We start from the raw sequence: 26139 nt of genomic DNA on the forward strand, positions 1-26139 counted from the left end.
CAACTTTTTCATGATATTCAAATGTTTTTCTATTTTTTTTACCTAGTCTTGTTTTAAGGCACAGGCTCAGCCTCCTCGTTTCTTAATAGCCAGTCATGTTGCTGTTACTTTAAATAAGTGAGTTGAGGGTTTACTTCATGCGTTTCACAAGTTTCCCAGACTTCTGTTGCCAGCGTTCCCAACTTTTTATGAAACATGTTGCTTCCATCAATTTGAGATAAATACATTTTTCCCCAAATATTCTTTTGCCATCCAATCATGTGACATATCTTTTTTGTGCCATTTTCAATAAAATATGACATTAAATTTTGTTTTACATTTCACCCAATTCTATTTTGATGTACATTTTACACAACGTCCAAACCCTTTAGGGAGCAGGGCTGTACGTGCTGACTTTACACACAACTGGTGTGAAGTCTCATTAGTCTAGGGACACATTTAGTGGTGGGTGTCAAAACATGAGCAGAGCAATCTGTTCCATAAGAGTGTTAAGTGTTTTTGTCAGTTTAAAGGGCCTTGTCACAACACTGCAAGTGTCAAATTTTCACTGGGTGTGAACCGAGTGATTACTGTAACTGCCACAGTTACGCTCAATAAGAATGGTTTGAATAACAACAAGAACAATACAGCATGAGTTTTTTTTTTTTTTTTTGCTTTTAATTTTTGCAAATAGGAAAATAGCATTTCTGGTATTCAAAAAAAATTGAGCCTGTGCTCAACCACATACACAGGCAGGACTGAGAGAGAACAGAGAGAGAACTGGATGTTGATGATGATTAGGGAATACAGGTCTGGATGTAGGTCAGTAGAAGCAGCCTGGGGAGGCTCAGACACAAAGACAGCACCAGTTCAGACGGATAAACACGTCTGCCCGTCTGTCTGCTTTGAATGGGTTTCTACATTATTAAGCATGGATGTTTTTATGGAGTGAAATCTATTGAGTCCATTATGCTATTGGCAAAGATATGTTGGTGATTGCTGTGTAAATAAGAGTGCACTGCTACATACAGAAGTGCTCCGCTTTATCCAAAAAGCACCAATGTTTCTGAGCTCAGTTTAAATTGCAAATAACCTGTAGCTTATAATAAGTGTCTGCAGGTTCAACAGACAATCCAGTTATATGAAGCATCATACTGTCAGTTTATATAGTCTATTTATGTGAAGCACTGGTAGATTTACAAGCACCAAAGTGTTGGGATTACAGAAGGAATCAAGCTTGACTGCACTACACAGTGCAGCTTAACCTTCCTAAGTAAATGTACTGAATTTTTTTGGCATTTTAAGGTTCCATAACATTTTATAGAACTGCCATAAGAGCACAATGACTGTTTGTCACTCTCCACTAACACAAGTGCACTTGAAACCAGCAGACTCAGCTTAATAGTTTGTGAATGGACAGAGTGGGACCCCAAATCCCAGACCATATTCAGCCTGACATTCCACAGATTGATCACGCTACAATCAAACTCACATAACAGACCGAGAAAACCTCTTCAGAAAACATGACTGAATAGCTTAATGCACTGATTGAAGATCCTCTTTGATTAAAAAAAATCTATATAAAGGCTACAAGCTGTACATGTTATTTTAGTCCGTTACACATCATATTACGTACGCTAATACAGATGATTGAGTAGATGTTAGCTGCCTTGCCAGCTGTTTAACCCATTAGCTTTTCTTGCCGTTATAGGAAACCAAAAATGTTTTACAGTAAATTCTACTGTAAGTGAAAAAAGCAGTGTTTTACAACAATTCTGCACCATTGAGCTTACACATAACATATAGACTGAGACATTTTCCAGGCCACATAAGTCGGCTGCACAAAGATTTCAAGAGAATTTCAGAGAACAAAGAGCTTATAAACTGTCACGCACCGAGGGTGTCGTTTTCAGGCTCTCACAGGGCCGTAACAGGGATTTCTGGTTTGGCAACCCCCACTTCAGGATCACAGTTAAATAAGAGCAGTCATATGATAACAGTAGAATCAAAAGAGGTTTTGTGATTTGGACAAAGGCATCGATACAGATTAGGTCATACAGGGGCTGAGAGAAGGCATACGAGTCAAAACAGGGTCAATTAGGATTGGACAAATGCATAAAGGCCAGATCTGGAAGCAAATAAAACACAGAAAGTTCCACTTGGCTCGGCCAAATTGTGAGCAAAGCCACAAGTCCCACAGAAACGTCTCAGCTTTTGCTACTTATAGCAAGAGCCATATCTTTAAATCAGAGGGAATTACACCCGAAGGTATTTCACCCCTCATTTAATTGTCCTTTACAGGCCTTATGAACATATATTTTACAACAAAAATAATGAATCTTCATTTTTAGCAAGCTACAAAGACACGGGGTAGCTTCATCCTTGTGGACCCTGAAGTTTGGTTTTGATAAAGAAGGGAAACTCAAAGCAAGAAAGGAAATGATTAAATTACAAACACTCCTGTCGCTGTTTACCAACCTACTTATAGCAGCACCTGGTAGCTTGGCAACAGGAACAGAAGGCAAGCAGTGATCGCAAGAGGGGCCGCTGTAAGACTGTCTCCCATTGTGTTTTTATTGTATCTGTGTACATGTATTTGAAGGCCAGGAAATTCACTTTCAGCTGAGTTCTTCCTGAGGAGGCTGTTCAATCAGTGTCAGATGAGCAGCTCAGAAGGAACGGTGGAAGATAAACAGCAGGGTGGAAAACGATAAGGGGGACAAAATCAGCCAGCTCAAGATTCTTCTGAAAGTTCTGCTTATGAAGCACCAAAAGTCCTGAGGGAGCCCCCCGGTCAAAGCTGAACCAGGTCAGGCAGTGCGAGGTTTAGACCAGCTGTAGGTGTCACACAGTGGCTCTGATAATCCTGCTGGGCCTGGAGCTGCGGTGGACCTTTGTGTGTTTGGATAAGTGGTCGCTACGGGCAAACTTTTTCTCGCAGAGAGAGCACTCGTACGGCTTGATGCCAGAGTGAGAGCGACGGTGACGAGACAGTTCGTCTGATCGGGAGAACCTGAGGACACAAGAACAGACATGAGGGATGAGAAATCAAGGAGCTCTCTGTTTGACATATTCAAAGTATCAGCAAAGAGCAGAGGACTAACCATGGCAAAGACTGTAAAAAACACATAATGAAGTAGATTCATCAAGATTTATGCAGAAAACTTCCTGTAAACTTCTGGAACTTTTTCACCATGAAGGCACCAACGATGGCACAAACATTATAAACTACCAGGAAGGATCATTAATATAAATATAATATAAATAAAAGAGCAGATGGCTAATGGTTGGCTGGCAGATGAAAGTAAAATATGATATAAAAGTTTTCCTGAACTGCATTTGTTTTTTAAGTTTTTTTTCAAAGATTCATTTTTGGGCCTTTCATGCCTTTATCTGATAGAGAAAGGACATTGGATAGACAGGGAAGGGAGTGGGGAAAGACATGCGTTAAAGGGCCACTGGCCAGATTTGAACCCCGGCCGCCCGCGTACATGGGTAGCTCCTCAAACCGCTTGACCATCTGCACGCCCAGCTGTATTTGTTTTCTGAGAGGAAATAAATGTGTTAAAACTCAACAGGAGACTAACAGGAGACTATCATAAATGACTCCGAAATGTCTTTATAAGATGCCAGTTAAAAAAGGGATATAAAAAGGAAATCAATGTAACTTAACGTAAGTCACAGGAATTCCGTAACGATTTTCTTGCCTCTCATTTGGGCTGGTGAGGTCTCAGAATGAAGTATCGATATCTAGGGGTGGGTGTTGCCACTGATAGTCTGATTCGATTCACATCGATTCATATAGGGATATTTCAGTTACAAAACCTATTTTACTTCAAAATTTAAGAGATTCTCAGTGAACCAATGTTGGAAATACTACAAAGAACTTTCCAACCAGGGACAACATTTTAAATATCAAGGTTTGCATTAAAAATTGACCCCAACTAGTCGTATTTACATCACTATTTTATCTCCTTTGTAGTTTTTAAATCCAAAATGCAGCCTGATATCTGCTTTTAAGTTTGACCTTCACAAAATAGACTCTCACACTACACATTTTTAGACACAGTGCATGCAGTGTGGTGCTCATCTGTTGTAAACTGTTGTTTCTGTCCCTCCATCATACACTATTATCTGTCTGTCTACTGTCTTGGACGTGTTAAAAACCAGTGGTTCTCAAACTGGGGTCTGGGGACCCCTAGGGGTACACAAGCCACATCTTGGGGGTCCGTGAAATAAGTCCAGATAAATTATTAAAGTAATGTCATGTCATCAAAAACCAAATAAATACATATAGGGACGCCACAAAACAACCATACGTAACAAATGACTCCCATATAAGTCAGCTTTGGGCCAATAAAAACTCAGATATGATTGTGAGATATCACGTAAATCTGTCACCCACCATGCATCAGTCACTTTGCTCATTGTTTGGTCCAGCAAACAATGGATAAATATTTAAGCATGTCAAGTTTTCAAATTTTTCTTTTTTACTAAGCACAGCAATGGAAGACCAAAACGTGTTGTGTGTTTTCATGTGTTTGCAAATGGAGCCATGAAGCCTGCTAAGCTAAAGTGTCATCTAATGACAAGGCATGCAGAGTTTAAGGACAAAACAAAAGATTTTTTTCCAACTAAAGGGGGAGTAATACATCTGCCAGAAAACACAAATGGGGAACCTGACCACAACCTCAGAAAAAGCACAGAGGGATTCTTATTTGGCTGCTCAAAGGATCACAAAAAGTAAGAAGCTACACTCAGTAAGACAAGAGCTTGTACTCAGGTTGAAGAGTTTAAAAAACAGAATCTAGGAGTACAAATGGCAGTTAACATATGTTTAATCAGTGTGAGGGTAATGGGGGGGGGGTCCTTGGAAAATGTTCTGCCCTGTAAGGGGTCCCTCGCCCCCAAAATTTTGAGAACCCCTGCGATAAGCAGACGTTTATGCTTGTTAATTTAATGACAGAACCCACAGCACTGATAAAAAAGAAATGTGCATCACGGTATCTACTATATTATGTACACTGCATGCCAGTGTTAATTTTGGCAGCTATTTTTAATTTCAGTCTTAGTTTTAGTCTTTAAATGAAATCTCTTTTAGTTTTAGTCACAACATTTCAGTCATTTCTCTCCTTTTTAGTTTTAGTCTAGTTTTAGTCGACGAAAACCCAAAACATTTTAGTCTAGTCTAGTCCATAAAAAGTCCTCAAATTTTAGACTTTTCTTTTAGTCCAAGCATTTGTTTTCTTGCCTAAATCTGGTACCAAATCATGGTAGTGTGTTCTATGCACTCTGCTAAACCTGGGGTCCCTGCTCTCTACAGCTGAGAGGCAGAATAGATACAGCTGCATTATATTTTGAAAGATTTACCCATGGCGATGAAATATCACAGATTTTGAATGTCTGAAAAAAACTACATTACATTTTAGTCTAGTTTTAGTCATCTTGAGGAAAACTAAACGTAGTTTTTGTCAGTTTTAATCATCACAGATCTATTTTTGTTAGTCTTAGTCTAGTTTTTTTCATGGAAAAAAAGGCTGTCGACACTTTTAGTCATAGTTTAAGTCGGCGAAATTAACATTGCTGCATGCTGATGTGAATATTATATTATGTCTACCTTTATGGAAAATGTACATGAGATGTAAGTTTATTACTCATCTCTACTAAGGCTTTTAGAGGCAAGTCTAGGTCAAGTTTTAAGCTGCACGAGCGACGGAAGTCTGAGAGTGGTAGCGCAAGAGCTGCCAGGAGAAGGCACATAGTAAAAGAGCAATCTCTGTATTATATGAATTAAAATCATTTAATTTTTTTAAAGAATTGGAAAATCGATTTCTTTGGCCCAGTCCTACCATAAAATCAAATCAGAGTTTGTCCAACAGGTCCCTTATTCTGCTCTATAAAAATCACGTATTTGATCCAGCAGCTAGATTTACCAGATAACATGGTAAGATTCATTGAACACAACAGATAACCCCTGAAAACTGATATCTGTTAATGCCACATGATAAGGCTGATGGTTGTTGCTTCTAAACAGCCACTATTATCCTGATACATTTTTACATCCCTAGTGGAGGAGTATGCCAGCATTAGGAAAAGCTTCCAAAACACTGATCTACTCCTGTAGTATAGTTGTATATTTTCTCTAATCAAATAATTTTAAAACAAATAAAATCACTAACTGAATCTGCACAAAATCATAAGTGTGTGGTGTTAATATAATTACTTTACTGCTCCCAGCTGAGTAAGAGCCCCCCCAAACTCCAACTGCAAATATCAAACACATCTGATATTCACAATTCCAGACTGGGCTGCCTCCAACAAAATGCCTCTAATAGGACATGACAGCTAGCAGACCAGTCAGATACTGCACACTTTTAAGCTCACAAACATGGAAATACAACAATCACAGCTGGATTTTGATGCAGTCCTCTCAGCTGGGACTTCATAAATATTATTTTTCTCTATTTGTTTTTTCACAAAAAGAAAGAACATACAGTATATGCCAAGACAGTCAGACGACAATGTCGACTGTCCTCTGCATCTTCTTCTCCTGAAGTCACATTTAATAATGCATGAATTTTAAGATCTTGTGTCTCTGGAACGGCACTATGAAATCTTAACCAAAAACAGCAGATGTGTGGTCTCACGCCTGGCCAGATCATTTAGTGCAGGAGTGTCAAACTCAAAGCCCAGGGACCAAATCCGGCCCGTGGAACAGTTATATCCAGCCCACAAGTTTATCTCATATTTCTGTTTTAAATGGCCCATCAGTATGAGGCCTGCAGATTTCTTCAAGTATAAAAATTTAAACTTATTTTTGATGATTCAAAATATCCTTATTAAGTCATAAAATCTGAAAAAGGAGTAAAAATATTTAGAAAAGAAGTCAGGAATGTGGGAAAAGAAATTAATTTGTGTTTTAATTTCACATTATCAATTTAGCATCTCACAATTAGGACTCAAACTTAGGATATTGACTTTTAATTTCATACTTTGAGCATTTGGACTCAAGATTCTGACTTCTCATATAATATTTTAAGCTTTAAGATAAATAATTCTAAATTTTAAGTCATATTTTGACCATTTTAACCAATTATTTTGTATTTTATGCAATATTTTCTAATCCAAACTTTGACTTCATAATCCCATAGTTTGACCTTTTAGACTCACAATTTAAAACTTTGAATCATATTGACTTTTAATTTCATGATTACAAATTTTATTTCATATTTTGACCTTTAAAACTCATGATTTTGTCTTTAAAAAAACATTATTTTTCAATTTCAATTTCATGTTTTGACCTTTTTGAACTAATAAATATACTTTTCTCAAATTGTGAGCCTTTAGACTTATCTGTTCAACTTTTTAAATGTCAAAATCATCAAATAATCAAGTTTTTTTCACATTTTATTGCTGGTGAAATGAGGTTGACAGTTTCCAGTTAAAAAGGTGACCCTGTTAGGCCCTCAGGTTAGACCTGAATCCAGAATCTGGCCCCTCCTGTGATTGAGTTTGACTCCCCTGAATTAGGTGTAATGATTGTAATGTTAAAATAAGATGAAACAGTCCTAATATTTATAGTTTCCTGCGCTTTTAAAATCAGTAAAGATTTAATAATTCCCTTCTGTGTAGCTAGCCTTAGTCTGGTCATGTATTGGATATTTTTCTAAATCTTGAATGATTCTAAAAACATGGAAAGTTTCAGAGGACTTTTTTTTTCTTACAATTTTCTGAGTGCACACACCAGCGACTCAGCCAGACTGTGGGACCACACACTTGGTAGCTACAATGTCCCACCAAGGATTTCTAACACACGAGATCTCGCAAACTCTGTGTAAAAAAACATGTCTTCAGAAGATAAACACACATGAAGAACAATGAAATCTTCAGCTGGCTATCTTAGCATGCATTACAGATGCAGCAAATAAAATAAATAAATACAACAGTGAACTCCTGGGTAAGATGAGGGTATTGCAGTGTCTATGTTTGTAAGATCTACTGGAGACATCATCAGGTTGGCTAGCTTTATTTGGTTGTTGTAGCTGTTCAATTAGAGGCAGTTTGACCTAAAATTGTAAATATCAAACATTTTTGGTATTTACGATTTGAAGTTAAAGAGGCTGTGATGTGGTTGGAGCAGTAAAATAGTTACATGGGCGCTAAACACATGGGGAATATTTGAACAAATAATTGCTTGTGACTCGTCCCGTAATGCAGATGACACATACCTCCACCCACAATCAGGCCAGCTACATGTGTAGGGCTTCTCTCCCGTGTGTCGGCGGAAGTGCGCTTTCAGGTGGCTGCTTTTGGTGTACATCTTCCCACAGCCTGGATGTGAGCACTTGTGGACCCTCTCTGTGGGCGGCACTCTGTTCACCCTGGGGGCAACGGCCTTCAACAGGCCGCTACTCTGTCCTCCAACCCCAGTCACACCAGTGATCTCTAGAGTCCTCATGGTGATGGGCAGTGGGGCAATCTTCACGTACTTCTGGTCAGCTGACTTGCCATCTCCGCTGTTTAGTGCTAGCAGTGTAGTGGGGGTGGAGGGCACCTGTGGAGCCAGCAGGGTGACATTTTGTCCTGTTGTACCCTGAAGCCCCATCACTAGGTGAGTGAGCCAGATGCCACTTTGGGCCCCGGGTGGAGAGCCTGCTGAGGTCTGAGGCTGGGTCAGGGGAAGGGGCTGGAGTTGAAGCACCACAGGACCACCCAGGAGCACGGGCGGGTTGGAGGTGGAAGGTGAGGGATTAAGTTGGGCACTCGGGGAAGGTTCAGCCGAGCTGGGGCTGCTTTGCTCAGTTTTAGGGGTGTCTGAGTTTGAAGTGCAATGAGAAGTTTGAGTCTCTGGGTCACTGCCAGTCTCTGAGGAAGCAGCTATCGGTGGAGTGGAGGATGGAGTGTTACTGCATGGAAGGGGGCAGGCTTCCTCTTTTGGGGCCAGCAGCCCCTCTTTAACCAGCTCCATCTTTTCCCTTAAGAACTCCTCAATATCCTCCAGGGTCGGAGAGAATGGAGAGGAGGGATGGAAAGGGAATTCTGGCAGCTTAGGCTCCTCACTCTTAGGTTCTTCTCCAAGGAAAATATGCAGACGTGTGCCATCTTCCTCATCTTCCTCGTCTTCCTCCTCCTCCTCCTCCTCGTCTCCAGGGCTGCAGATGTGCATAGCCCCCAGCTGCCCTGCCTCAGGGCTGTCGCAGGAGGCTGAACTTCCCCCCTCGCTGCAGGCACTGTCTCCCAGGCCAAGGGAGAACAAGCTGCTGTCCCTGAACAGGTCATTCTCCAAGCTCAGCGTTCTGCTGCTGAGAGACACCATTGATCCAGGCCCAGTGCAGAGGAGAGGATGTGGTGGAAACTCTATCCAGAAGCAGGATCACAAAAATCTGCAAGGCAACATTGATAATGGATTTTATTATCAGGTTGAAAGAAGCAGATGAATTACATGCAAAAATGCATCCAGTTTTCCTCAATGCCTAGATGCATTTATTTATTTTACAGTAGATAATAATAGCTTCATATGTATAGAACTTAGTTTTTCAATTGCTAAAACAATAAATCCAATTCTCTATTTACCTAAACCTATTTATTGCAATGGGTTTTGACAACTTTGGCAAAACCTTGAACACTTTAGCCGAGTTGGACACATTTGCAAAAGTCATTCTCTCTTTCTTGCAGACCTCTAAACACAATCTCACTCTGTTCAACACATTTTCACTTTGACTATGACTTGCACTAGTGATGCAGAATGGTAACCACTGGTGACAAAAGTTAAACACAGTTAAAGCACACTGTTCAAGACTAAAAACACTTCTAATGACTAGATAAATCAACAGAAGCCAGTTTTCTGAGCTGCTTGAAAAATCACCCACAGCTATACAATACTGTACGTTCAACTGAGATTTACTTTTGTGAGAAAAGAAGGAAAAACACAGACATAGAAATCAAAAACTCAAACACACTGCTGTCTGCTACTGCAATTCCAACTGCTGCACAACATTTGGAGCTCAGACCTTCATCATGCTGAATCTGATGGCAAATCAACCTGCTGGAGGTTTGAGTAGTCCAAAGTTTGAGACAATGCAGGAAATCTTGGAATTTCGCTAAGAAGTGTGCTGCAGGGTTTGAAGTTTTTACACTTTTTACAATTGCTAAAACCCCATTTCTTATTCTCTGAACAAAATGGCCAGTTGCCTAAACACATTTATTAAAAAACTAATTTGCTCTTCCTAAAACACAATCTCACTTTCTAAAATACATTTGGCTTTGTAATGCACTGGGGAGAAAAGTTTCAGGAAATGTAATTGTGGAAAAACTATTCAGCATCTGAATACAATTTTTTGAAGGGCTGTTATGATCCCGGAATTTAAAACTTAAGTATGATTCTAGTTAAAGCACAACTATATGTATACCTGTTTGACGCCATTAGGGATGGGAATAGATTAGATTGAATTCATATTGATGCCATTATTGATTCTGATTATGGATTCAATTCTTCAGCAATTTTAGATTCCTTCCTGTGAATTTTGTTTTTAGAAATAGCAGACTTTACAGATGTTCACTGTAAAGATTTAAATTTATTGAGTGTCTTTCTCTCTTAAGACAGAAGATGTCTGCCACCTTCAGAGAGAGTCAGTGACCAGTACACTTCATTTCCTGGCTATAATAAACAGTTTCTATAATTAAAAATGTTAAACATCAAGTGTTTGGGTGGAGAACATTCTAAAATATTTTTAAAATTCTCTTTTGTTGGAAATGTCTCATTTAAAACAAATAACACTCTCTGGATCTTCAATCCGTGAACTTGAATTAGAGTACAATACTGCTGCTCATTTTCTTTGAAAAATAATAACCTTGAAATACAAAGCGAGTCTCTGGATCCTAGATCTTCAGAGGATAAAAATAACTTGAAATCTTGTACAAAATCAGCAGTTCTTGTGCAAAAACATTAATTCCTTGCATGAAATCCCTGTTCGATAGATGTTGCAAGTCACACTCTTCGCGTCTTTTTCCAGAGAAATTAACCCACACTTTGGACCTCTTTAGCCTGTTTTTTTTGGTGATTGTCCACCATGTTTACCTCCTCCACTACTCTGTTCTTGTTGGTACTAACTGCCTCTAGAGAGACTGTGTTTTTCAAGGCCCGCAGAAGTAAGGCATTGACAGGGGAATTGTTCAAATTAAATGTAAATTATGTTGACTGGAACCAGTTCTAAACTGGAACCAGTTCTTGATTCCCATCCCTAACGCCATCAACACCCAATACTGGGTCTTCAGTTTTCAAACATTGCAGGCAAACTCCTGAATAATGTCTAAACTGCACAAAATACTGACAAAGTTTTGGTTTTAAAGACAGAATCTGAATCATGTCGAGGCGTGCTAGAATTAGGTGTGGTCTTCTTTGTATCTAACACACACACAAAAAAAACTTCACAAATGAAAAAAAATAAATCGTAACAACTCTTTTAAACTTTGAAATAGCATAAACTTCTCACGGCACAGTTCTTCAAAAACTCAAAAAAATGATTAAAATCAATCAACTATTGCCCAATCATTACCAAAGTTATAATATATTACATTCATTACATGTTATCATTCATTACATATTGAATTTCCCTTCCAGGATAAATAAAGTTCTTGTATTGTATTGTATTGTATTCTGTTGCTGTGATTTCAGCTATAGGTTTGGGTTAAAACAGTCTGGGTGGAGCGCCTTGCTCAAGGAGACGTCCCCATGAGAACTGGAGCAATCAAAGAAACAACTACTCTGTGATTGGCTAAAAGGATTGTTGATAAATCAATCCTTTTGTTTTCATTTTTAGTAGTATGAAAAAAATCAGGCTCTATGCTGATTTAATAGCCACACAAGTACAAGTTGTTACTCGGTTTCTTAATATAATTAACACTTTTCATTTAATTTTATTCATTACACATCTTAAAAAATAAAACAGATCAAGACCACGCAATATGAGCAGTATGCAATATTTTGAAAGTAAAATGTGTATTTTTGGAATTATTATGCTGGTGAAGCACAAAAAAACGCCAACAAGAGATTTTAAAAAGGTCTGCAATCAAGTGGCTCTCTTGATGTGAAAATTCACTGGGAGACAATCAGAATGTTAGAAACAACAAAACATATCCAAACAAAGGTATTACAAGGTTTTACAGGGAGAATAACAAATTCAAGATAACAAATGAGATAGAAAAAGCGATATATGTGCAGTGAAATAGATAACTATGGCAGGGGACTATTACCATCCTGCAGTGCTTAACTGGTTCAAAATAAGGTCCGTATAATCTACTGGGAATTATAAAAAGCTGCCCTCAAACAGGCTGGATTCAGATTATAAGCAATGGTAAAATTCCACAAAGAAATTGTTTTTGTGCCAAATATGAAATAAATGAGCTAACCAAAACTTGTTTAAAGGGAACCAGGGCCTGCTGAGCCCCCCTAAAAGGCAGAACTCCATTCAGCTTCTTTCACCGTTGGAAACTTTTGCTGAGGGTTACAGATCTCGTTTTATTAACAGACAGGCATAGCACCCACTTACATATTTTCTATAATGATTTTTACTGTTTTCATGAGTTTTAATTATATTTTGCCACGATAATCTTTATATGTTTTCCAGCACTGATGTTTATGACCACTGAAAAGTTTATGCCTAGATTCAATAAAGTTGGGATATTGAATAGAAAGTACACTAAAACTGCATGTGCACATTTGCCAACCATGGGGCACCCATATTAAACTGGAAATATCTCAAAATAACATGGGAAACACTAAAATGGAGATTTTTTTTTTTTTTTTTGCATTTACTTCTGCAGAATATGCTAGCTTTTTGAATTCACAGCGTGTTTAGGATGTCTGTAACTGTTTTTAGAGAAGTGTAATTAAAAGTTTGGAATTATAAACTTTGATAAAAGTAGTAAAAGCCAAGCAGAACTGATAACTGTTCTGATGTAACTGCAACACAAGAAAAGACAGACATTCAATTTCATGGCTCTAATTATGAATGCACCAATACCACCTTATTTCAGACCAAGTGCAAGTATTTTAAGCACTCAAGAGTTAGATAATTAATACTTAACTGCAGTTCTTCAAATGATCTTGAAAGTTTGCTTTATTAATTATTATATTATTATATTATCATATTGAATAATTCTAAAACAAAAAATAATTATTACTAAATAAAAGTTTGCCCTATTTCCATCAGATGTTCTTCACTTCTTCACAGCAATTCTAATTTATGTCAAAATATCACCAAACTGCAGACACAGCTCCAACTTTGCCTACAAACTCAAATAATGAAGGGCAAACGTCATGATATAAAATAACACTGACTACAGTACTAGATATGGTTTTTTTTTGAGAATGTGTAAAACTACTTTAACTTGGTATACCTACCAATCATGATACTGGTATTGGGCATCTGTATTTTAAATTACAAAAAAAAGCAAGAAATCTCCACATTGTGTCAAGACCACAAAAATATTCATACCGTCTCAGTAATATAATATTGACAATTTTTTTTTTTTTTTTTTTGCAATTTTGTTATATTTTGTGCATTATATGTACTCATTTTTCTTTAAAAACTTCATTTTTATGAGATGGTTAAAGTTATCTTAAATCATCTGTACTTTGCAGCAGTATCAATTATGGCAAATATTTCATATGCTAAAATATGCTAATTTGAAAACTTACCTAACTAGGAGGAAAATTGTGAAGACGTGTATTTAAGTTTCAGCTATGTTGAAAGTTAAAGTCGAGGACCGTTTCGGGCCCGCAGACGTCAGGTTTGAAACCTAAGGCAAAAAAGATAGTGTTACAGTGAAAGGGAACTTCCTCTCTGCTTATGTAAAGGCTGTTTGTAGCTGCTGTCAGACGGTCAGGCACATGTTACAGCAGGGCCTTATACTCCACAGTCCACAGTGAACGAGGCGCTGGATAAACACGGCCCGCACTGACGCGCCCATGTATCACTACAGCGAGGAAAACCAGGCACGGTCGGGCTCTAAACCCGGGCTAAACAGACGCTAGGATCGCGTTTGTTTAGCGGAAATGATCGATCGCATGCTAATCCGTCTGAATACATCAGCTCCTCTACAGGAATCTACGGCTCTCAAGTTCGGCTGGGTCAAAAAATGTTCTATTTATACTCCGTCTCCCCGGAGGATCCGAGCAGCAGGATCCCGGACATTTGGCTCGACTTACCGTGTGTAGTTGTGAGAAGGCTCGGTGAACAAACGCAGCTCCGTCGACGTGGTTTTAAATCTTCGTGTTGTCTTTTTTCCACCGTCGTGTTATTGTCGGAGCACACTCACATCCCGTCCTTGCCACGGGTCCATGTTGGCATTCCTTTTCCCAGCGTCACGTGACCGCATCGCTGCACAACTCGGAGGCACGGGTCCCGTTCAGCGGGTTTGATTGGCTGATCTTGTCGGAGGCTCGCCCTAAAAGGGGCCCTCTGATTGGCTGCCGCTCGATAAATTCTGACTGCCATGTGTTGATGGAGGGATTTCTTTAGCACGACTTAACAGGACACAATGTGGCCTAGTGATGGAGAACGCAAGAGGCCGACTATGTAACAAATACAGCAGTGTTTGTCGAACATGCAGCTTTTATATTTTTCATCTTAACTGCTTTAAGATTCTATTATCTATGTAGCTGAACGTTTGCACCACTGTCTGACATTATTTCAGCTTTACAGTTCAGAGATTATTTGTTGTGTTTGGCTGAGATGGCTGCTGGGACTCCATGATGGAGGGCAGGTTGTCATAGTTCTGTTAATTAAAGCTAAATAAGAGGGCTCTGCCTCATCATGTCTATTTAAAAAATTTGGTCTAATAATATTTCCATCTCAAAACTTTGAAGTGCACACACACAAAACAATGAGGTGAGAGCTATGCTGTGATTTAAATGTCAACTTTGTCTTTTTATACTAGAGATGGATACAAGACTATTTTACTCAAGCAAAAGTCCAGTGATGAGAATTTACTCAGGTAGAAGTGAAATTGTTAGGCAATAAATCTGTTCAATTCAAACTAAATGTGTTCAAGTTAAAGTTTACCTAGAGTACTTAGTAGCTGCAGAGTTGTACAGTAAAATATGATCTGTCCTTTGAAATAAATGGACTTAAATGTTTAATAGAATCAAGCTTGTAGGGCTTTTACACCACAGGTCACACGTAACCATTCCCTCCATATTCACACTCTGATGGCTGAGGCTGCTATGGTGGAATGGTCATCAGTATAAGCTAACCCCATTCAAATGCATCCATACTCACTCAATCGCCAAATGACAAAGCAATGGGAGCACAATGGGGTTTAGTGTCTTGACAGGTGAGTGCAGGAGCTGGGGATCAAACCCAAAACCATCTGACTGCATGACGACTGATTCTACCACACGAGCCAGAGTCGCCACCATAACACCATGACTGCTTTGAATTAAGCCAAATAGAACCACAAAGCCTGATACTGTCGTACCATTTCCTCTTTCTCACACAGATATCCTCCAAAGTTTTACAGTTACTGTTTGAGATCTCTGAGGTTTGTGGTCTACTCATTACCAGAGTTAATTTGGGTTAAGGACACATCAGCATGTAGGAGCATGGGATTGAACCCTAACCTTCTGATAGCGAGACAACCAACTCCACCTACTGATCGTCAGTCACCCCATCACTAGATTATCAATAATATGGAGAATATGGATCTCCGATCTGTGTGTAACCAGGTAAAGTAAAGTGAAATTCATGTGATGTGATGTGAAATCCTACGTTTTTTTTTTTTAACTCAGTGATTGATGATTCTAAAAAATGTAAAGAAATAAAATACTTCCACCAAAATGTATTTTAGGAAAGATATTTTAGGCTTTCAAAATATACTAAAAAAAGTACAACAACACAAGGAAGCTACTCAGTAATAGTAATGTGAGAAAATATAATTAGTAACTTTCCACCCCTGATTTTCACCAAGCTAAAGGTTTGTAGTAGCTAGCATAAAACTTCAGTCAATAGGTCAGGTGGGAATGGTTAACAGATTTTTATAAAGTGAGAGACCACAGATATGCATACCTTTAAAAAAAAGGATATTGATCCCCTTGAATATTTCACCCTTTTATTGGCTTATAAATCAATAATGGTCAGCATAATTTGGCTTTTTGGACATAATAAATTGACAAAAAAAACTTGTAAATCTCAAAGTGGAAACAGATTTATACAAAGTAATGTCAATTAAATAAAAAATATGTGATATAAAATAAGTGACTGCATAAATATTTACCCCCTTCAAGTCAGTATTTAGTAGAGTCCCCTTTGGCTGCAATCACAGCTCTGAGTCTGTGTGGATAGGTCTTAATCAGGCTTGCACATTTGGACTCTGCAGTTTTACTGCAATCTTCTTTGCAAAACTGCTAAAGCTCTGTCAGGTTGATCAGGGATTGGATGTGAATAGCCCCTATCAGGTCCGGCCACAAATTCTCTATACTGGATTGAGGTCTGGGCTTTGGCTGGGCCACTCCAGAACATTTACCTTGTTGTCTTTAAACCATTTCTGTGTAGCTCTGGCTGTATCTTGCTGGAAAGTAAATCGTCCCCCAAGCTGTAGTGACAAAGAGAAACGCTCCACTGACTAAGTTTTCTACTTGCAAAGAAAAAGACAAAGACATACCTGACAAAACATCCATGTAGCTCCCAGCCTGCTCCATATCCTCAGTACTAAGTACTTGTAGACCGAATGAGATTGTCCTCCAGGATTTTCCTATATTTTGCTTCATTCATTTTACCCTCTACCTTTAGAAGCCTTCCAGGGCCGGCTGCTGAGAAGCATCCCTACAGCTTGATGCTGCCACCACCATGCTTTACAGTGGGGATGGTGTCAGTGCCAAACATAACGTCTTGTCTGATGGCCAAAAAGCACCACTTTGGTCTCATGGGACCAAAGAACTTCCTCTGCTTGACCATGGAGTCTCCCACATGCCTTTTGGTGAACTCTAGTCCAGATTGAATCTGAGTTTTCTTCAACAGTGTCTTTCTCTTTGCCACTCTTCCATAAAGCTCTGACTGATGAAGAACCCAGCCAACAGTTGTTGTCTGCAGAGCCTCTCTCATCCCAGCTGCTGAAGCTTGGAACTCCTTCAGAGAAGTCATAGTCTTGGTGGCCTCTCTTCTTCAGCACTGAAGAAGACCAAGAGTCGAAATGTGTCCAGTGTGCCTTGCCTATATAAAACTACCTAAAAGGACATTTTTGATTGCTGACACCTCCTTTTCTAGTAAGGCTTTTGTATCTTGCACCTTGACGGGTTTATTGTTTGAAGGGTGCTCCTTTATTCGATATCTCTGTGAAATTTAGAACATTTACCAGAATTTATCTGGATTTTTGCCAATAAAAATGAGATATTTTTATAATATTTGGTGCCATGGACTTCAGCTTTTGTTAGCAGGGTATCAAACTGGTCTGATTTTCAACAATAATATCAAAGTTTTTTGTTTTATTTTGTGACAGCCCTTGGTTAATATTTTAGCACTGCTGGCATTTCAATCAGGAGAGACTTACTCGAGTTTAACGATGATTTATTTTACAAGTCTGGAAATGTTTGGCAATATTTGGAATTGTGAAATGTCTTTGGTGTATAGACTCCATGGTGATGTCTTTATGAACTTGAAGGGGCAGTGAGGAGGACAGTCTAGACAAGGAGTCTAGACAAGTAAGAGACTTCTGAGGAGCAGATTTCAGAGGAGCTTGACCCAGATGAGATGTAATGGAGGTGGCTGGGGTGGAGGAGGGTTGCAGCGATCGCACTGAGACGACAGACTGACTGTGAAGGAAAGAGAACAGATTTTAAAATATGACAGCTGCAGGGTGATTGAACTGAATGAGGTCATGGCTGAAAGGGATTGGCTCAAAGCTTAAGTGAGTAGATGATCGCAGGAACAGGTGTGGGAACAGGGCGAACAGGTGAGTGAATAGTTACTAATGAATGAAAGGGTGCATTGAAATTAAACAGTCTTCCTGCTAGAACTAACACACAAGCTTCACTTAGTACTGAGGATATGGAGCAGGCTGGGAGCTACATGAATGTTTTGTCAGGTATGTCTTTGTCTTTTTCTTTGCAAGTAGAAAACTTAGTCAGTGGAGAGTTTCTCTTTGTCACAGCATGTTTTAAACGTGCACAACACATGGCAAAATCTGACCAAAGAAAAAAAAAAGAAATAGGGGAATGGACTCTGACAAGAAAACCATTCCTTTATTTGTGTAATGAGAAATGATCAGCATTTACACCCTCCATGTATCCAATAAAAGCTGCAAAGACATCTCTCTAGGAACTCTCTTATTTGTTCATTTCACTAGCTTTCTTTTGTCTGCTGACCTTTATGTATATTTGTAGTTTCTGGTAGACCTAAAATGTCCCGATGACCTTATTCTTGACTCAGTCATTCAAGAAGTGGCTTGTGGTCAGTAGAGGAAATGTAAATATTCAATGAAGAACAGAGAAAACAACATGTTTAATGCGCATATTTGGTGTTTGACTTTCTATTGAAAGAAATAAAATTAAAACAAATTCTAAAAGCAACACAGAAGTTTCTCCTGGATTTTTGTGCTACAACTTTAAACACAGATCTCACGGTGCCTTTAAGTCCCTGTAGACCAGTGCTTCTCAACCTAAGGGTCGGGACCCCCTCTGGGGTCACGAGACACAGGGAGGGGTCTCCAGATGCCTTCTTAAAAAACAAAGAATATTTTTTTCTGATTTCAAATGGTAAATTTTACCCTTTTTTTTTTTTCAAAAAATACATTCATAAAATGATTTAAATGTAAAACAAAAACATGTCCAGTTGGTGAGATTTACGCTCTTATCCAAGTTTGTTTAACAGATCCTTAAAAAGTCAGTCTGCACATGACTATTCTTGAATGTGCATGACTCATGAGAAGGGGTCCCTGGTCTCTGACACCTTTATTTTGGGCGTCGCAGGCTGAAAAGTTTGAGAATCCCTGCAGTAAACAACAAAGCTTTTAGTGTCTTATTAGCCTATGGCAGCATACATAGTCAATAAATGATTTAAGCCGATATCAGTGTGAATGTAATTGTGAACCGCTGGTAAATGAGAGTTTGAGTTAAGATTACCTTGCCTGTTATTCTAATAAACTCAGGGATATAAAATACTTTTATTTTCTAGAGCAGATGCCCCTCATTTGTGATCATTTCTACTTTTTTGGTCAAAGAACAATGGAAAGGAATTTATCTGGTGAATTCACAGTGACTGCAGTAAGCGTATAAAACATTCAGACATGTATTATTATTTAAAGAACATGTTTTCATGATAAGATCAGTACCAAAAGCACAAGGAAGGTTAATGAAGTACGAAATAACTTCCTTTGAGTTGCTGTTTCTGAACTGCTGGTCTGTTGTATAAAGGCGCCCCCTGGTGGTCTGCCAGAGCCATTAAAGTCAGGAGCCAACAGGTTATCCTGTACAGACACATGCTACTGTCAACTTCATTCATGTTATGAAAGAAAAGGTGGGAAATTTGGAAGGGTTTGCCCTTAACTTATTAGATGAGATTAATCCTGTAGTTAATGAAAGTTCAGCCTGATCTACTCATAACCAATGCACAAGCCCTTAGTCCTTTATGCACGTCTGGACAGCACATTCAGGAGTTACATTTTTAATGTTAGTGAAATTTCAACAAGGACCGTTTTATTATACTCTGAAAGGAGCCAAATCCATGAAAATACTCTCAGTTGATCTGTGACATTGTAGTATCTTTAATTGAACCTGGATGTGACACTGGAAGTGTTATTTACTACACCTGCATGATGAAAGTGTTGAAACCATATCTGACATCTTTGTTTTAGCAGTGTGTCCATTTTTGGTCATCATTTACATAAATATTTAACCTTTACAGTGTTAACATGTTGATCACACTCTGGCTGTTGAAAATGATCAACTGAGAGAGTTAGTTTCTAACTTGAATTGCAAAAACTGAAGTGTTTATACCTCAGGGTTAGACATTTCAGAGTAGATTTTAACTCCCAGAGTGTAATTTTAACTCTAATCAAAGGTTATAATAGTTTTAAATTTTTCAATAGATTTTATTTCATTTTCACTTTCTTTTTTCAATTTTAGTTTTGTTTTAATTAGTTTTTACTGCTGGTTTGTTAGTTTAGTTTAGTTTTTATTTTTGCAAAAATGCTTCATTTAAGTTTAGTTTTTATTAGTTTTAGTTTTAGTTTTTTCAGATACATGTCGGGCTGAGGGAACATCATATATTTTTAAAAACATATTCAAACAGGCTTCTCTTCACTTTTTATTTTATTTGTTTAAAGATGATGTTTGAATAGAGAAAAAACATTAAGCCAATACCCAGAAGTATTAAACAGGATGTCCCAACATGGCCACCATGTTGGGACATGGTGGCCATCCACCAACCATCCACTACTCCTCCATCTGGACCATCCAGGGTTGCACGGCACTCATCAGTCAACAAGACTGTTTGAAAATGAGTCTTCATGTATTTCTGGGCCCACTGCAACCATTTCTGCTTGTGAGCATTGGTTAGGGGTGGCTGAATAGTAGGTTTATACACAACTGCAAGCCTCTGGAGGATCCTACACCTTGAGGTTGGTGGGACTCCAGAGGCACCAGCAGCTTCAAATACCTGTTTGCTGCTTTGTCATGGCATTTTAATAGCCGCTCTCTTAATCTGATGAATTTGTCCGTCAGGAACCTTCCTCATTATGCCTTTATCAGCACAAATCCGTCTGTGCTCTGAATCAGCCACAAATTTCTTCACAGTACGATGATGATGCTTAAGTTTTCCTGAAATATCTAATGTTTTCATTCCTTGACCAAGGCATTGCACTATTTGAGGCTTTTCAGCAGCAGAGATCCTTTTTCTCTCCCATACTGCTGAAACCTGTGGCCTGCTTAATAATGTGGAGCATCCTTCTTGAGTAGTTTTCCTTTAAGTGGGCTCAACTGGCAAACTAATGATCACAGGTGTCTGAGATTGATTTCAGTGATCCAAAGAGCTCTAAGACACAATACCATCCATGAGTTTAACTGAAAAACAAAAAATTCATTGTTTATGACACTAAAATTCAATTTGCATAATAATTTGGAACGCAGTGTATAACAGAGTATGAGAAGAGGGCAGGCTACCAGCAGTATGGAAGGAAGCAGTGGTCATTCCATTATGGAAACCAGGAAAAGATCCAGTAAAACCATCAAGCTACAAGCCAATAGCACTGACCTCTAACCTAAAGTCATGGGAAGGATGATAACAGGAAGGCTAACCTACCAGCTTGAGAAGCCAGGCAAGATAGCAAACTACCAGAGTGGCTTTAGAAGAGGGAGGAACACAACAGATTGGGTAATACGGTTAGAAACAGAAATAAGAAAGGCCCAAGCAAACAAAGAATCAGTTATTGCATTGTTTTTTATATTGAAAAGGCATATGTGAATGGTAGGCCTGCTAATAAACCTGTCTAAGATAGGAGTTGGAGGGAGAGCTTTTAGCTGGGTTAAAGACTTCATTCAAATGAGAATCTGGGCAGACATGTTAACACTGTATGTGGTGGAGAATGGCACACCTCAGGGGGGTGTGATCAGCCCATTCCTGTTCATCTAAGCATTAATGATGTGTTCTCAAAACTGCCAGTAGACATAGGAAGGTCACTCCTGATGGAGCCTTGTGGAAAAGAGGCAGAAACATTGAGCATGTCGCTGGGAAACTACAAGGAGCCAGTGTTAATTTTAGCAGCTATTTTTAATTTTTGTCTTAGTCTTTAGACAAAATGTCTTTGAGTTTTAGTCACATTTGAGTCATTTCTACCCTTTTTAGTTTTAGTCTAGTTTTAGTCCATAAAAAGCCCTAACGTTTTAGTCTCTACTTTTAGTCCAAGCATTTATTTTCTTGCCTAAATCTGGTAACAAATCATGGTAGTGTGTTCTATGCACTCTGCCAAACCTGGGGTCCCTGCTTTCTACAGCTGAGATACAGAAGAGATACATCTGCAATGTTTTTTGACAGATTTACCCACCAGTAGAGAAATATTAGGGATTTTGAATGTGACGAAAAAAACATTGTATTTCAGTTTATTTTTTGTCATCTTGATGAAAACTAAACTTACTTTTCTCAGTTTTAGTCATCAAGGATTTATTTATGTTAGTCTTACCCACAATTTCCATATAGGACGACTGGCTGCATGCGCGCCTTGTGTTCTGTTCTTTTGTTTTAACAAGTTAAAACATGGTGCAAACGTGCTGTGTCGTTAACTACCACAATCGTTCACACGATCACTTCGGTAAAAAAACGATGGGGTGAGATTTTTGTATGTATGTTGTATGTCAACAGTGCACTATTTTACCTTATGGAGTTAATTTATCATCCTCCCCGGTTTAAGTCCATGATATTATTGCTTCCACCAATGAGTGAGTACATCAAGGAGTTAAAAGGTTAATGCTTGCTTAAAGGATCTGTGGTTTTATGCAAAATTCTTTGACTAAACATCCCCAAAAGTTCACTTTTCCTCATCAATGGCACCATTGTAGCTCTGTGACCCACTGACCTCTTGGTGACCCTCTGCTCTCGCTGCAGGATGAGACGTAATGTTGATATGGTGATGATCGGGAGTCTGTGCATTGTGTTGTATTTTGAAAGAACCGGATATTCTACGCTTGTCACTTCCTCTTCTGAAGCTTTCTGATCAACGGGTATTGATGCAGTTTGGCAGCGGCCGATGCTGAAAATAGACCTCCAGCGTATCTGGAATGAAGCCGAGCGGAATGTAGGTCCAGGGACGCACCACTGCCGGTCTGGAGCGCCGGCTGTGGAAATGCTCTGATAGACTAGAGAGGGAGCGATTTGCTCCGCGGTACGATTCGCCAGGAGTTCGTGGCGCTTTTGCTGTATGTGGAAATTGGAGGTTAGTCTAGTTTTTGTCATGGAACAAAAAGGCCGTCAACAAATTGCTTTAGTCATAGTTTTAATCGACGAAATTAATTGCGCAAGGAGCAACAGATCAAGTGACTGAATGGGTCGATGACTGGGGATACAAGTTTTCAGCAGAAAAAAACTAAAACAGTATTCTTTACCAGGAAGAGAATCAGAGAAGAATTCAGGTTAAAAATGTTTTGGGAAGAGTCGGTAAGGATGTCAGAATTTAAATTCCTTAGCATGGTGTTCGATGTACGATATACATATCACCAGGATAGAGGAAAAGAGTAATAAAGTCCTAAATGTGATGCCATGTATAGCTGGAGCAAGCAGCTACTCACCTCAAAGAGTTTGGAGGGACATACAGCCAATCACCTGACAAGAGAAGGACAGGACAGCTGGGAGAATGGGAAGAACACCAGTGAGCATTTTGCTAAAGTAGGCAATAAAATAGCAAAAGAGCTATCAGTGTAAGGACTACAAATAAACCCAGCAGTGTTTTATCCTGAAGAGGCTCCATGGAGACTAAAGTGTCCAAGAGAAGACTTAAGCCGTGTTTCCATCAGGGGGTCCGGTTTGATTCAGTACGGTGTGGTATGGTTTGGTACACTAAACTCCAAAATAGTTTGCGTCTCTACAGACACCCGTGCTCTCATTTGGTGGGCAGGCTGTAAAAGCGATGAATGTGAAGTCCCATGCAGTGTGAGTCAGCTGGTCCAGCCACTGAGTCATAGAAAGAATGAGTGGCAGAAATCAGTAGGGAATAACCATTAAACAGCTTTATTTCTGCTGAAAGTGCTTTTTAGAAAAGTAACTACATTATAATGATGTTAACAGCTGTCAGTACAGCTCCTCAGCTGATGGAATAAGTGTACAGAAATGGTTTGAGTCGTAACTGTATGTTAATATGTGAATATATCTAGTCTAGAACAGTTTATACAACAAAATATCAAAGTTTAGAGATGTACTATGAGAATTCACCGCATTAAAAAAATACAGTAAAAGTTCAGCTGGTGTTAAAACCAAGCTATATTAATTCGTAAATCTGGGGTGCGCTGATCTTGTAAAATAGTCTGCAGCCCGAAGTTTTACAAGCAGGTTCAACAACCACAGAGCGATGTTTTCACAGGTTACCTAATGTAACCAGTAGATTAATAATTAGTTACAGAAGATAACCAACTGATCTAAGGCTTCGTATTCACAAAACTTCAGCATTAATTTAATTTCACATCCATCGCAGATAGACCAGGCTGATGGGAGCCTTCAGGCTCTGCTTTGAATTCTAAAATCAGGTCCAGATAAACATCAGAAAACTTGATTTGTGGCCAGATATCAATATCCTTAGACTGGGAAACAGTTTGGATCTCCGTCGAGTCCAAATATTTCCGATTTAAGCAGATATTAGTCCGTGTGTCTCCTGTTTTCACTGCTCCTCACAGAGCAGACTTCCATGTTTTGCAGCCCAGAGGCAAGCAGCTGAGTCGCGCGCTGACGTGATGTCAGTGCAACCCCCTATTGTAGTGTGTGTAGCTCCACCTTTTTGGTACGGATAGGTAAGATTGGTACCCCTATGGAAGGGTGCCAAAAAGTGGGACGGTACAGGTTGGTTTTTTTGGGACACTTTCCAACTTTTGCTCTATGGAAACACAAAAATGCTTGCCGTTCAGCACCGAACTGAGCCGGACCGCTTGGTGGAAACGAGCTATTACAGTCCTGCTCACCATTATTGGCACCCATGGAGTTTAAGGACGTAATGTGGAATATCTTCTGAAAAAATGAATCAAGTGAAACCTTTTTTTTTTCTGTAGAGAACTTGTGTTTGATACAAAAGAGCAAATGATAAACAATTTAAAACAATAAACAATGGGAGAAAAAAAGTAGAAAAACTTCAAGCTTGCTGTGTCACTGGTATTGGCACCCTTTGCTGTAAATCAGTATGGAAACACACTGGGACTCACCTGTGGTAAATCACAAATGAGAATCCCCTGTGATAAATTGTCTGTGCCCATGTGACATGAATTAGCCAATGAATGATGACTTCTGTGTTTTAAAAAGCCACCTGTTGTCCCCTGTTCCTTTGTCACAATGGTGAAGACAAAGGAGCTGTCTGAGGACATCAGAAGTGTGAAAATTAGCAAACACAAGACCTCCAAAGGGTATAAGGCCACCTCCAAAGACCTTGGTATCCCTGTTTGAACAGTGCGTAATGTTATTAAGACATTTACCTAGCATGGAACTGTCAAGAACCTCCCTGGATGTGGGGGAAGAGAAAATGATGAGAGAAGTCTTCGAAGGTCAGTGCAAATGGTGGAAAAAACATCCAAACATCCAAAGACCTGAAGGCCAACCTGGAACAGTCCGGGGTCATGGTTTCAACAAGTACCATGCGCCGCACACTTAACCAAACAGAGCTTTATGGGTGAAGGCCAAGGAAGACACCATTACTGAGGAAAAGACATAAAAAAGATCAACTAATCTTTGCCAAAGAGTACTTGGACAAGCCACAATCCTTCTGGGAAAATGTTCTGTGGACAGATGTAACAAAAATAGAGCTTTTTGGCAATGCACACCAACAGTCTGTTTACAGCCGGCGCAATGAAGCCTACAAGGAAAAGAACACCCTACCAACAGTTAAGCATGGTGGAGGACCCATAATGTTGTGGGGCTGCTTTGCTGCATACTGGAAGCCTTTACCGTATCACAGGAATCATGAAATCAGAGAGTTATCAAGAAATTTTAGAGTGAAATGTCCTAACGAGTGAAAGAAAACTTGGTTTGAGCCGAAGATCATGGCAAAGACAAAGACCCAAAGCACATATCCAAAAGCACGCAGGAATGGTTGAAAAGGAAAAAATGGACTGTTTAAAAATGGCCAGCAGTGATTCCTGATCTCAATCCAATTGAAAATCGTTGGTATGAGCTGAAATCTGCCTTTGGGGGAAAGAAACCTGCAAATGTTCAAGAGCTTGAACAATTTGCAAATAAAGAGTGGGAGAAAACACCAGCTGAGAAGTGCAAGAAGCTTATAGATGGCTACAAGACATGTTTGGAGGCTGTCATCACTGCCAAAGGGCGTGCAACCAAATATTAAAGAGGGGTGCCATTATTGCTGCACATGCTTCTTTCTGTTTCTTCTTTGAAATTTCAATATGTAAACTGAAAAAACAACTTTCTTTGTTAAAGTACTTTGGACCTCCAATTAAAAGATCCTGATTATATAAATTAGGTA

The 26139-nt window shown here is 39.1% G+C and overlaps 1 protein-coding gene across 1 annotated transcript; it reads right to left on the bottom strand.

Annotated features, from left to right (window-relative positions):
* Positions 1-690: 690 nt before the first annotated feature.
* On the bottom strand, positions 691-14535 carry si:ch211-117k10.3 (Krueppel-like factor 15). Its single transcript, XM_041784007.1, has 3 exons — positions 14189-14535; positions 8208-9362; positions 691-2992 (listed from the first exon to the last, which is right to left on the bottom strand). Exons 2-3 carry the CDS (start codon positions 9293-9295, stop codon positions 2824-2826), a joined length of 1257 nt encoding a protein of 418 aa, XP_041639941.1. The 5' UTR covers positions 9296-9362; positions 14189-14535; the 3' UTR covers positions 691-2823.
* Between the last annotated feature and the right edge of the window lie 11604 nt (positions 14536-26139).

This window comes from Cheilinus undulatus, linkage group 3, assembly GCF_018320785.1.
Source record: "Cheilinus undulatus linkage group 3, ASM1832078v1, whole genome shotgun sequence".
Taxonomy (NCBI): Eukaryota; Metazoa; Chordata; class Actinopteri; order Labriformes; family Labridae; genus Cheilinus; species Cheilinus undulatus.